At 45.7% G+C, this 14,313-nt stretch overlaps 1 protein-coding gene across 4 annotated transcripts in view; it reads right to left on the reverse strand.

Annotated features, from left to right (window-relative positions):
• Mta3 (metastasis associated 1 family member 3) overlaps nt 1-14,313 on the reverse strand; it is a 114,640-nt gene that overhangs the window by 49,647 nt on the left and 50,680 nt on the right. For all 4 annotated transcript variants that reach the window (XM_051161814.1, XM_051161940.1, XM_051161762.1 and 1 more), the window contains exons 6-7: nt 10,008-10,110; nt 5,044-5,143 (exon numbers count right to left, since the gene is read on the reverse strand). In XM_051161814.1, coding sequence (XP_051017771.1) covers nt 5,044-5,143; nt 10,008-10,110 — 203 coding nt within the window. The remainder of the gene's footprint in view (nt 1-5,043; nt 5,144-10,007; nt 10,111-14,313) is intronic.

Raw genomic sequence — 14,313 nt, forward strand, 5'->3', positions numbered from 1 at the left:
AAATATGGTGAGATCTTCTGAGGTTCAAGAAGAAAAGTAAGGCACTGGCCGAAGAGGCTCGCACCTGACATGCACAAGAACCCTGGGCCCAATAGCCAGCAGCAGATGACACCCGTCACAGTGACGCGCGCACGCCTTGATCCCAGTGCTCAGAGAGTAGAGGCAGGAGGGCTGATACACAGGGGTTTCAAGGCTGGACTAGGATACCTAAAACCTTTCTGAAAAAACCAAATGTTAAAAAGAAGGAAATCAGTGTTTGGAACCAGAACAGGGATCCGTGTGCAAAGGCACTTGCCACCAAGCCTGACAACCTGAATTCTCTCTCCAACTTGTCATCAGACAGGCGTGTGCGTACAATGGCACACATACACACACAGAGTCAGAGAGGTGCCCCAGTGGGCAGTGCCAGCACCTGCTGTGCAAACACCTGAACTTTTGAAAAGCCAGGTATGGCCTCTTGTACACTGTGGCATGTGGACAGCCTGAAACTTGCTGGATGCCATCCCAGATCCAGGATCAGAGAGAGACCGTCTCAAAGGATGTTCTCCTCTGGTATCTGCATGTATGTACACACACACACACCAGATTTTAAGCAAATTCATACATATAGCAGGCACTGCATGGTGCTAGAGAGAGTCAACAGTGAAGACAAGCAGATACAGTTGCTCACTGATGGAGAGTTTAAAAAACTGGTACGTGAGAAGTGAGTAGTCAGTGGAAGAAGGGAGGCAGAGGAGGAAAGAAAGAGAAATAATCACAGGCAAATGTCTAGGATAAGCCAGGTGTGGTGGCAAACACCTTTAATGCCAGCACTTGAAAGCCTGAGGCAGGTGGATCTCGGAGATTCTAGGCCAGCACGGTGAGCACCTCTATCAACCATCAAACAAAACCCTACGATAACAACAAGAAAGAAGTCAAAGCCAGGAGATTGGCTGGTATCATGAGGATTTATATTTTGTCATAAGCACAGCTAAATGACACCACAGAGACATAGAATGGGAGCAGGGAAATGAGGTGCATTTTCAGAAGATCAGCTGCAGTGCAAGCATTGGAGCTGTTCCTCTAAGTGCGTCCATCTCTTACAGAACCAACACAGCCAACTTTCCTCAGTCCAGACCTGACACTGGAAAGCCTGCCTTACGAATGGTTCTGCACTTTGGGCTCATCACCTATAAAACAGCATGGTTTTCAGAGTCCAGGCAGGAGAGAGAAGCCAGAACACCACTTCTCCAGGAGTGAGCAACAGGTCACTATGATGCTGACACTGCTCTGCAGGCCGAGGGGTAGCTTTGTAGCCATCACCACGGTCGGGGATGGAGTAGGCTGGCATTCTACCAATGCCGCTCACAATAGGGTAGCAAAGTTTCAATCCACGACAGACTGTAGACAAGCCACACACAACACTGGCACCGTGGTCACACTGCCTAGTGACTTCGCAGCCATCTTTCTTTGTTCCCACGAGACAACAGGTTGTGGTATGACTGTAAGGCTTCTCACTCCTCAAATGAGGGGCGTGTGTGTGTGGGGGGGGGGGGGGATGCCAGCTGAATATAAGCATTTCTGGTTGATGTTCTCCCCTTTGGCATACTATATAAGCTACTTTCTACTTTATGAGGTGAGTGTCAAAAAGTCCAGTGACTTTTGTTTTGTTTTGTGTTTTGAGACAGTGTCTCATAGTTGACTGTGAACTCTTGATCGGCCTGCCTCTACCTCCTAAGTGCTAGGACTGCACTGACAGCGGGGGAGGGTGGGGGCTGGGGGAGGGTGGGGGAGTGTGCACCACCTTGCCCAGGGACTTCCGTATCTTTTAACAATATAAATTTTACACATCTTAGAGTAACAACATTTGAAATCTGCACTTCAGCTGCTTTCATAACAGACCTCAAGACCAGGAAGTCAGCACCAGGCACATACAATTACCTGCCCCCAAAATACTACTGGTGATTGACAACAGGTGTGGGTGACCTGGATAAACAAGTAGCCTAGGAATGCTAAAAGCCTGCTGGAGTTCCTCCACAAAACTCCCACGAAAACGCTACTAAGAGCCTTTCACGCACCTCTTCTGGCAAGCAATCCCTAAACCTTGTGTCCATAGTTTCAGCATCAGGTTTTGTTTTGTTTTTTAAAGATTTGTTTATTATGTATACAGTGTTGTCTGCTTGTAGGCCAGAAGAGGGCATCAGGTTACATTATAGATGGTTGTGAGCCACCATGTGGTTGCTGGGAACTGAACTCGGGACCTTTGGAAGAGTAGGCAGCGCTCTTAACTACTGAGCCGTCTCTCCAGCCCCTTAAGCATCAGTTTTAACCAGGCCCATCAGTTTGTGCATGAATCCCCAGGAGCTTAGGATTCCAAGTGAACCTGAAGCTACAGCAGATTAAACAGGAAGCCAAGGTGTTAAGATGTCTGCCTGCCTGCCCGCCCGCCCCTATAACGTATGCGATATAAAGGTGACCTACAAACAAACAAACAAACAAAAAGGGAAGCCGCCTTCTTAGAAGAAACATAAGAGCAAGTATTAAGTCTAGTATACAGTAGAACACTCCTGTAACTCTAGCACATAAGGGTGGAGGCAGGAGGATTAGGAGTTACTTGACTTCCACACAAGTCATACACCCAAGAACAAATAAAAAGACTTCTTAGTAAGTACACAGACATAGAAATTGGGCTCTTTAAAGTGCTTGTTTTACAAACAGTCCTCAGCCAGGTATAGTGGCATCATCTTTATGACTCTGGACACTGAGGCAGGAGGGTTGTCTGTGCCCAAGAGTTTCAGGTTAACCCGGGCAACATAGCAACATGTCAGCTCAAAAGGGGGAAATGCACATATACTACTGTAATACTACACACACACACACACACACACACACACACACACACACACACACACACCTCTCAGAGCCTTCACAGACAAGATGCATACTAAACTCTGCCGTCTTCCTCAACAAATCCCTTGCAGTGTCACATGCTCACTAGCAGAGAGTCATGCGGCTCCCAGGCTCTGTACCCTACAGACCACCATCGGGCAAAGCAGCCCCAACCACCAACTGCCACACAGCTTGACACTGGTTGGGGACTGGCTTTCCCAATCTGAGTCCTCAGTTGGGGCAGAAAGAACTTGCTACAGTGTAATTGGAGTGTGTGCCCCATTACATCTGAGAGACTCAATTTCCCGAGGATGGTGCTGTAGACCATCCTGGTTACAGACAACACTCCATGTATACAAAGTGAGAACACGCAACACTGGGGGTGGGGGGCAGGGGCTTAAAATGACAAGGAAAAGCAGTGATAGAAGGCATGGCCAGCACCTGTGGGGCTCGGTCAATCCCATGGCCTCCCCCATCATCACCCAAAGCACAGATCAGGGGAACATGGGAGCAGAGTGGACAATAAAGCTACTTGCTCCCAACCCCCAAAAACAACAACAACAAAAAAGTGCAGATCACACTGAGAAGGCATTTGAGGTTATAAATGTGCACCCTGGTATGCAGGGTGACTTTGCAACATGTGGCCACACTCTAAAGAAGCAGTGCCCTGGGGGGCAGCACTTCAATCCACACCAGCTGTGTCAGGGACTAGTTGTGCTGAGCTCACAAAGAATGCTGTGGAATTTAAAACACAGAATTATGAGTAAAAGCAAAAGGAAAATGTTTCCAAGTGTAATAGAACACGAATAATGTGGACCAGGAGCAGAGGCTTAGGAAGGCGGTTCTCCTGAGCCCAGAGTTCAAGGCCATCTTAAACCTAAGCAACACCAGCAACTAAGCAGCCAGGAGACAGAGGCAGGCGGATCTCTGAGCTCAAAGCCAGCCTGGTCTACAGCACAAGTTCCAGGACACAGAGAAACCCCGTCTTGAAAAAAGGCAAAACAAAACAAAATCCAAAACTCAAAACCCAAAACCCCAAACAACATCAACAAAAAAAACCCCAATTCTTTCTTCAAACAACATTCTAGCCTGGCATAATGGCATGTGCCAGTATCTCAGTAATGCCTGAGACCAAAATAAGAGGGTTGAGAGCTAGCTCAGTGCCAGCCTGAGCTACATGGCACCCCCACCCCCAAGCAGGGAAAGAACGCAGAGTGTGTTGCTCGCACCTTCAATTCCAGCATCTGAGAAGCTGAGGCAAGATTTCCAGCAGCTGCAGGCCAGGCAGGGCTACAGAGTGAGACCTTGCCTCGACAGCAAGGGTAGGAGGTAGGGGCTTAGTGGGTAAAGGGGCTTGCTGCTAAAGCCTGGGTTCGATTCCCAGAACCCACCCATAAAGGGAGAGGGAGAGAACCAAGCTTCTTCCAGAGTTGTCCTCTAATCTCCACGCAAACCACCATGCCATGCTCACACACTCACGTGCACCATGCACTCACACACAGTAAAAAGTTAAATTAAATTAAATAGGAACAACAATAAAAACCCACACCAAGTAATCCCAGCACTGAGGTAGAAGCAGGAGTTTCAAGGCACCCTCATCTGCATAGTGAGTTCAAGGCCAGCCTTGGCTACATGAGCCCCTATCTCAAATAGGGTTTTGGGGTTTTTTTTTTTTTTAAAGGAGGAGGTTGGGAATATGTGTGAAATGCCTGAAAATGAGCAAAATACAATAAGTATGTCATAATACAACCCATTATTTGTGCACTAAAATTTATTAAAAATTAACCCAAAAACTGGATGCATGGTTACCACAGCAATAGTACCAACAGTGATAACAGTGTATAAAAAAGAACAAAATACTATAAATGGTCTACAACCGAGCAGTCGAACAGGGAAACACACAAAGCCAGAAGGAACAGCGCGCTAAAATGGTGAGGTACGTTTCCCCACACAACTTCTACCGGCTCCTCTCCACCTACGCCTGAACACTGCTTTCTTGTCTCTGCTCACAAACACGAGGTGACTCAGGAGCCTAGTTAACCAACTGGCCAGCCTGAGTCAACTTAGTAGTTACGGGCTAACAGTGAGGACTCTCCAGTCTCCAGAACTGTTATAACGGTTTTATAATTAATCAAGCAGCAAAGGAATAACCCCAAATGGCAAAAGGCATCTTACCAGGGTGATGTCCCGGGAGGCCGCCGCGGCGCTCATGTGCAAGCTGGGCTGCCTCACGGAGCTGCTGCAATCCAGGGCTCTGGCAAAGGTCCCGACAGCACTGAGGAAGCCAAACACAGGTGAGAACAGTAAAGCGGCTACTCCTTTAACAAAAGATTATCTTACTGATTTATTTATGGATTGAATGTTTTTAAAAGCACCACTCGCATGCCTACTGCAGGGGGAGGCAGAGAGCGACGTCAGATCCCTTGGAACTGAGCTGTGTGAGGGTGCTGGAGACCCTGCAGGAGCAGCCAGTGCTCCCAGCCGCTGAGCTAACATCTCTCCTGCGCCTATCCCGGTTTGTTTTCTAGGCCGGGGATAAATGCTTAAACCCAACGAACAAAAGCAACCCGGGGAGGGGAGGGATGAGTTTATGGGCCTTACATGTCCCCAGTCACAGTCCATCACTTAGGGGTAGCCAAGCAGGAAGCTGGAAGCAGAGGCTGGCGCAGCCCAGGGAGGAGTGCCACTCCCCAGTGTGCTTTCCAAGGGTCACGCGGCCTGGTTTTTCTTAAGTCCCAGGAGCACCTGCCTGGGGAGCACAGCTCACAGTATATCAGAGCTTCCGATGGGAATCACTAATCAAGGAAATACCCCCATAGACTTACCTACAGGCCAATCCAAGAGTGACCTCAGCTTATGTCAAGTTGCGACAAAAACTAACCCAGTATACCACCTGTTACTTTATTTTTCTTTTTATAATTTGTGTATAAGTAGTGTGTGGTGTGTATGTGGTGTGGGGGGCGGGCAAAGCCGTATGTATGCGTGTACATGCATGCAGAAGGCAGCTCCAGCCTTCATGGTTGAGGCTGTCCCCTCATTTTTGAGACAGTTTTTCATACACTGAGGACAGCATGCCTGGAACACCAGGGTCTCCCCATTTGCCTGCCCAGCACTGGAGTTACAAGCACACACTCAGCTTCAGTAGCGCGCGCGCGCGCGCGCGCACACGCACACGCACACACACACACACACACACACACACACACACACACACCTTTATGCTGGAACTGGGAGCAGGGACTAAAGCAGAGACCATGGAGGAACACTTAAGCGGAAGGGAAGCAGAGCTGTTGCATGTTTCGGAAGTATGCATCAGTTGAAAAGCATTTTTCTCTTTTAAGATTTAATACAGACTGAGTAATCCTGAGAAGTAAAATCTCCAAAAGTTTGAAGCTTATGAGTACTAACGTGACACAATAAAAAGTTCCATTCTAGGAGACTTTTTTTCATGTACAAAATCATTTAGAAAAAGGGTGGTGCAGTGGCATATACCTTTAATCCCAACACTCGGGAGTCTGAGGCAGAAGGATCTCTGAGTTGGAAGCCAGCCTGGTCTACATAGTGAGTTCCAGGCCAGCCAAGGCTACATAGTGAGACCATACCTCAAAACAAAACAACAACAAAAAGATACTGAATGAAATTCCTTCCAGAACATAGGAGAACGTCATGTTTAGTCTTGGGACCCCTCCTCAAGACAACTAACTCATCAGGAAGACATAGATGCCAAATCCGAAACAACCACATACCTGGACTCTGAAAAGCTCTGGTTCCAAGCATTTCAGCAGGTGTAGGTAATTATCATTCAAGCAAGAAAAAACCAAAAACCAAATCTGTGTGGTCACAGAGAAGGAGAGGGAAGATGGCATCTAAGGTGCCACAGGGCACATCATTTGTTATGCAGATGTGCCCAAAATAGGAAAAGGAAACTGACTGAGAGTTTGACTACCACTGCAAAGCAAGTTCTAAATACCAACTGTGAAATCCCAGTAACATTTCTCACAGAGAACGTTGGAACAGAAACCCCTTCCTGTGGAGACTCAAAATAATACATTTGTTACTGTAGCATTTCCAAAAAGCAACTTCCATGGCACTGATTTCCATTGGTGATAAGCTAGAGCCTTTCTGTAAGCGAGGAGCCTCGCCCCAAGGGGTGCAGGGTGTATAGACTGCCTGCTTTGCCAAACAGGACGGCTGCGGAAGACAGTTCTTCCTCTCATTGTACTCAAAACCTAATATATTAGAAAAGGCAAACTCAAAAGGTGTTGGGGCACACTTTTAATTCCAGCACTCAGTCGGGGAGGCAGAGCAGGTGGATCTCTGTGAGTTCGAGGACAGCCTGGTCTACAAAGTGAGTTCCACAATGGCCAGGGCTCTGTGTAACAGAGAAACCCTGTCTCAGAAGGAAGGAAGGAAGGAAAAAAGAAAAAGAAAAAGCAAACTCTACCACAGTATAAAGTGAATTTGGCCAAAGTTCACCCAACTCCCAAGTGGGTGTGTGGGAGGTAGGGGGTTATAGCTGTAGTGATGTGTTTGGGACAGGCACTGGGCATGGTGTCCAATAACCTGTATTCACAGCATCCATGAAGCTAAGGCAGGAGGATTGCTACAAGTTTGAGGACAGTCTGGCTATACAGAAGGAGATTCTGGTTGATAAATAAATAATAAATTATTAATTAAGTAAGTAATTTTAAAAAAGAATGATATTCTGTTTCAAAAAACCAAAAGCTAAAAATAATTGATTTTAATTTGAATTTGTATTTGGGGGTTTTGTTTCTATGTTTAGTTATAATATATATATACATATATATCTACACACACACAGACACACACACACAGACACACACACACACACACACACACACACACACACACAGTATTCTGAGAAAGGGGGGGAAAAGCCAGAATGTAAACCAAATTGGAAAACTGCAGGCCTCCCCAACAACCCACCACCAGAGATTGGAAAACTGCAGGCCTCCCCAACAACCCACCACCAGAGATTTTCCTGAACACACGCCGGCGCCATGTCCACGTCCACACCCACAGCTCACTGCTGCTCCCAGCTCTTCAGCCTCCCACTCCACTGGCCACCCCTTGGCCAGCAAGCCACACCTAACGCCTTCATGCAGGCACACAGCTGTAAGGTTAGGGCTCTGAACCCTAAGTGTCTGAGCACCAGAGCGTGACCTTACCCGGTGACTGTCCTTATAAAGGACGCTGTCTGAAAACAGTCTAACATTATTTCCAACAGAAAATAAGACAGTAGAACAGAGACCCTTCCAGACATTGTTTGGATGGGGCTGATCCTAATATTCTGCCATGTCTGATTCATAAGGAAGTAAACACTATAAATTCAGTCACAGTCTCTCACATCCATAATGTATAATGTGTAACATTAATAAAATAAAACATTGTTTTGTGCACTACATCGTCTTTTAAAATAAATAACCACAGTACATACACATAAACAGCCATACTTTGTGGACCTTCATTCAATATTTGAACATTCACCTCTTTGTTACACCAAGTTCACACTCTCTTGTTTCCATTGCTGTAAAGTACTGTCCCAGTGTATGCGTGTGACTCATTCATACACCAGTTGCTTGCTCATATATCCACTGTTTTTTCTAATTTATCTATTGTTACAATGGCATGTTCATCTCATTCACCTTCTTTTTTATGGCAGTTTCCCCCACAAGCATCATTCACTTTTATAATTGAGGAAATAAAAATAAAATCCTGCCCCCGTTCATCGCTTAACAAAAGAGCCCAGGGAAGAAGCAAGGCAACCAAGCATGCGGAAGAAAGCCCTGCTTAAGCAGCAGGCTCATTCTGCCCGGCCTCACACAGCCTATCTCCTCTTCTTCTCCTCCTCCCTCCCACCCTCGTTTTGTGATTGGTTTTTTGTGTTTTTTTTTTTTTTTCCCTTTCGTTTTGAGACAGTCTTAAGTAGCCTAGGCTAGTCTCAAACTCACTACAGCCCCAGGCTAGCCTCAATTTCCTCATCCTTCTTCCACCCACCATTACAAGTATGTGTGACCACCCCTGGATGAAGCTGCACATTTCTACAGACAGCTGAATAAGCCAGTTTAGAGTGCAGCAATGTCCTGAACAAAGGGCTTTTTTTTTTTTTTTTTTTTTCTCATTAAAGACCTGGGATTCAGACAGGCATGGTGGCACACGCCTTTAATCCCAGCACTTGGGAGGCAGAGGCAGATGGATCACTGTGAGTTCGAGGCCAGCCTGGTCTACAAAGTGAGTCCAGGCCAGCCAAGGCTACACAGAGAAACCCTGTCTCAAAAAACCAACCACCAAACAACAACAACAACAACAAAAGGACCTGGGATTCAGGTGTCCAATTTCTTCCTTGTGATTCCACTTTTTAAAAAAGCAAACAATACATTTTTTTTTGCTGTTGTTGGCTCAGGCTGTTGGCAGTGCTGAGGGCTGAACCAGATATTCTGCATATTAAAAAAGCACTCTACCTCTGAGCTGCAACTCCAGCCCTTGCTTCCACTTTCTTAATCAAAGTTAAACATTTTCCCTTACAACAAAATTAATGACAGTAAGTCACATTATTTAGTGGACAGTGTGACTATGTATTGGGTTTTCTCACAAGACTAGGAAAAAAAAAAAAAAAAAACAAAAAAAAACAATCAATGGGCTGAAGGCTAGAATATAAAGAAAAGAACTATACCCGGCATGGTGGCACAAATCTTTAATCCCAGCACTCGGGAGGCAGAGGCAGGTGGATCGCTGGTCTACAAAGTGACTCCAGGACAGCCAAGGCTACACAGAGAAACCCGCCTCAAAAATAAATAAATAAATAAAATGTATGGAGGGAGGGAGGAAGTGAGGGAAGCGGGGGGAGGAAAATGGAGGCTATAGAAATTGCTGCTAGGACCTGGATTTGGTCCTCAGCACCCACATGGTGGCTTGCAACTGTCTGTAACTCTAGTTCCAGGAGATCTGATGGCCTCTTCTGGTCTCCAAAAGCAACAGGTATTCATATAGTACATTTATATGCATGCAGGTAAATACTCATACACATGAAATAAAAATAGCAAGTCTCTTTTTAAAAAGGAACTATAAATAAGTGTAATTTCTTCATTAAAAGGCTTGATTGATAATGGCATACTCACCGGGCTACAACTAAAAACTGGTCAATCTGTCGATCCGTAAGTGGACTATTGGGATCCCAAACTTTAACTTCCAATTTTGATTGTTCCCTCTCATCTGAGTCTCCTGCCCGAAGACAAGGAAAGGCAGTGTTGTTATTCACACTGTAGCTTATGGTTGATGACTATGGTCACTAACGAATTAGAGACGCTCAAATATCAGGTACACAGTGGTCACATCTGACTGCAACCTTTGACAGCAGGTGTATAGAGATTGTGATACAACCAAATCAACACTGTGGTATGTACCAGCACCAGCACCAGCACCAGCACCAGCATCAGCACCAGCATCAGCACCAGCATCAGCACCAGCACCAGCACCAGCATCAGCATCAGCACCAGCATCAGCACCAGCATCAGCATCAGCACCAACATCAGCACCAGCATCAGCATCAGCATTAGCACCAGCACCAACATCAGCATGGGCACCAGCACCAGCATCAGCATCAGCACCAACATCAGCACCAGCATCAGCATCAGCATTAGCACCAGCACCAGCACCAACATCAGCATGGGCACCAGCACCAGCATCAGCACCAGCATCAGCATCAGCACCAGCACCAGCACCAGCACCAGCACCAGCACCAGCACCAGCATCAGCACCAGCATTAGCACCAGCACCAGCACCAACATCAGCATGGGCACCAGCACCAGCATCAGCACCAGCATCGTCACCAGCACCAGCACCAGCACCAGTATCTCCTGAGATCCCAGGCCAGGTGTGGTGGTACATACCCATGACCCCTCTACCTTGGAGATAGAGACAGGAAGTTCCAGGACAACACAGAGGCTCTATCTAACTAATTACAAGACTGTCTAACTTCCCACTTTTTTATCACATAAAGTTGGAGAAACATAGATCCAGAAATGCTCTTACAGAGAACCGATCATCCAACCATTTTGAGATGTTGGGAAACACAAACTATTCCTTACGAGCCCCCGGGGTACCCCCCCCCATGTGGTGGTAGAAGGACCAAGGCTGTACCAGACATCCTAGAAGCCCTTCCCTGGACAACTGGAAATATCTGCTTCCTAAATAAAATTCATCTCAGTTGTACCAGCTGCCGCTGCCTGGCATTTTTATGTTATACTTAAATTAGAAACACTCAAGGGTGCCATTTATCACCATTTTTGTTGAATAATGCTCAGAAAACTCTGGATGATATACTGAGATATGAATCAAAGGAACAATAAGTTGTTAGAATAGCATCATAAATACAAATATAAAAAGCTCAGTGGAATTCCAAAGAAAATGTAATATAAGAAAAAAATCACATTCATTGTGACAATGAAAATAAGAAATACAAATAACATTGGCAGTATATTTATATAATCATTACAACTTCCAAAAGAAAGATGATTTGAATAAATAAATAGTAAAGTTTTAAGTCTTTCTGATAGCATTTTTGCACAACTCTCTCATTGTATAAATATAAGAACTTAATTTTGGAAGCAGATAAATTATTTTATTAATCTACAAATCAAGCAGTATTAAGCTAATAAGAAATGGGATTATCTCTGAATGGGATTCTAATATAGGACAACAGAAAACCAAGCATTGATGAGCTTAGCTTGATCCTCAACACCACAAAAAGAGTTCACAGAAGTACAGGAACGGACCGGGACACGACTCAGCCGGGTACATGCTTGCTAGCATGCCTAAAGCTGAGTTCAAGCCCCAACACCACACAGAACCAGGCTTGGTAGTTTTGCCAGTGCTCGGAAGATGAAGGCAGGAGAATGGACAGGAGAAGGGCAGCCTAAGCTAAATGAGACCCTACTTCAAAAAATAAAATGAAGAGCTGGGAGTGGTGGTGCACACCTTTAGTCCCAGCACTTGGGAGACAGAGGCAGCCAAGGCTACACAGAGAAACCGAAGAGACAGAAAAGTTGTTTTACAACCCTGGCTACTCGGTACTTTCCCGGATGGCCTCAGGGCTGTTGTATTCTAGCCAAGAAAAGCCACATCCTCATATCTGTCCCAAGCACCTGACAGCACGTGATGTCCCAAGCTGAGCTCTTGCCCCTCAGGGATAAAATAACTAGTAACCAATCATTTTAAAGGTCAACTAACCAATCATGTTTGTACTAAGTTCTGCGGCTGTAAGGGTATTTAAACCCTCCGCCATTACAGAACAGGGTCTTTCCATATCCCCGGCGTATGGTGGACCCTGACACATCAGCTTAATAAATTCCCTTGCTTTTGCATCGACTCTGGACTCTGGGTCTCAATCTGGCTTCCAGGAATAGACTCTGGCAATCAAAGTCTAACAAAACCTTGTCTCAAAAATAAAAAATAAATAAATTAATTAAATTTTAAAAAACAGAAATATACTAGAGTATATAGTAATATATATTTGAAATGTTAAGCATTATAATCATATAAATAATAATGACACTAACTGAACACAGTGTCCCAAGAAGCCACTATAGCAGACTTTCTCAAGCTAGACACTTGACACTCGGGGCTTAAGACAGTCTGTGCAGTCCCCCATGTTTGAGAGCATCACTGGGCTTTATCTATGGTGTGCCTGTAGACTATCACTTACACACTTCCTTCACCAATATGACAATAATGTTCATACATTGCCTAATGTTCCTAAGCGGAAAACTTGTCCTGTTGTGGAGAATTACTGTTCTACCTGTCAACGATGTATATCTGCCTAGAGTTAAACTTAAGGGGAGGCTATCAATGTGACCACGCAGGGAGGAAGGGTGTGGCCAAGGTGTGGCCCTGCCCATCACTGACTCTTCTCCATCTCTCCTGCAAAACTGTGTGGGGAGCTGTGCTAAATTCTGCCATGTTAGAAATTCCATGCTTACGCTTAGACCTTTGCAGAAGGAGGTCTTGTGTTCTGGGCTATCTTTGGGTTATTTACCTTTGAAAGAAATAGGGAAATTCTTGCAGGGAACCACCAAGAGGATTAAGGAGATTCCTATTTTACCTCCTTTAAAATGATTGGTTACTAGTTATTTTATCCCTGAGGGAGCTATTCAGGCCATTGTATTCTTGCCTGGGGGCTAGGGAGAGTGGGATTAAAATAGATCCTATTGACCTTGCTATATATAGTCTTACTCATAAGAGTTTTGATCAGAAATTTCCAGATTTAGCTGGGCAGTGGTGGCACACAAGGCAGATGCAGGCGGATCGCTGAGTTTGAAGCCAGCCTAGTCTAAAAAGTTAGTCCAGGACAGCCGAAGCTTCACAGAGAAACTGTGTCTGGAGAAACAAACAAACAAACAAAACAAAAAGAAATTTCCAGACTTGACTCATTATTTCTCAAGTCTCTGTACCCCACTTTCAATCCTCACTCCCTCTTTCAGGTGAACCCTGGTTCGATTTGTCCCACAGGCCGGGACATATCAAGGCAGCCAGTCAAGGTGCTGCAAACCTGTGATCCCAGCACTCTGAGAGGCAGAGGCAGACGGATCTCTGAATTCTGGGCCAACGTGGTCTCCAGTGTGAGTTCTAGGACAGCCAGGCCTACACAGTGAGAAACTACTCATAAAAACCAGAACTGATTGTGAAGTCTCTCTCCTGGAGACTAGGGCTACAAACAGGAGGCAGTCTTCAACTTTTTCCTGTTCCCAGCATGAGATTCCTATTTAAGCCCATCAGCTTCTAACACGGTATTGAGAGAGCTGCATTCTATAAAACTAATTAGCCATCCATCGCATGCAACACAGTTGACCTAGGGTTGTAGCTCTTTGACCAAGCTCTTGTCTATCGTGTGTGAGGCCCCCCAGGTTCAATCATCAGAGAAAGAGAGGGGAAGGGAAGAAAATAACAAGGTTTATGGGCGAAATGGACAGAACTTTCAAAATCTGGAGAGCTTGTCCTCAGCAGCTAAATGAATGACCCGAAAGAATGACAACTAAAACCTTGCCAAAATGAAGGCTCCACTGACATTTGCAGGGGGCACAGAGGTTGGCTGATCTTTAGCTCCTTAAACCCTGAGCTCTGGCCTCCACCGACTGGCACAGGCGTTCAGCGGGATTAAAAACCAAATCCGAGGTGCAGGAGTGATTTCCCTGTTGCAAACACAGTTGCTTTTCTAGAAGCCAAGCCTCTCATATCACTCGTCCATAGCAGAGCAGGGCAGTGGACCCTGAAGCCAGATGATCCTCCAGGAGGCCTGTGTGGGATGGAAGGGCTCCTCAGGAAGCTCCCCATTTCTCCTCCTAAGTCTCTCTGAGCACTACACGGAGCCGGCAGGGATGGACACTATTCCTGCTCCACCTGCCAACATTTTCCTATTTCATAACTACA

Source organism: Acomys russatus, chromosome 1, assembly GCF_903995435.1.
Source record: "Acomys russatus chromosome 1, mAcoRus1.1, whole genome shotgun sequence".
NCBI classification, from domain to species: Eukaryota; Metazoa; Chordata; class Mammalia; order Rodentia; family Muridae; genus Acomys; species Acomys russatus.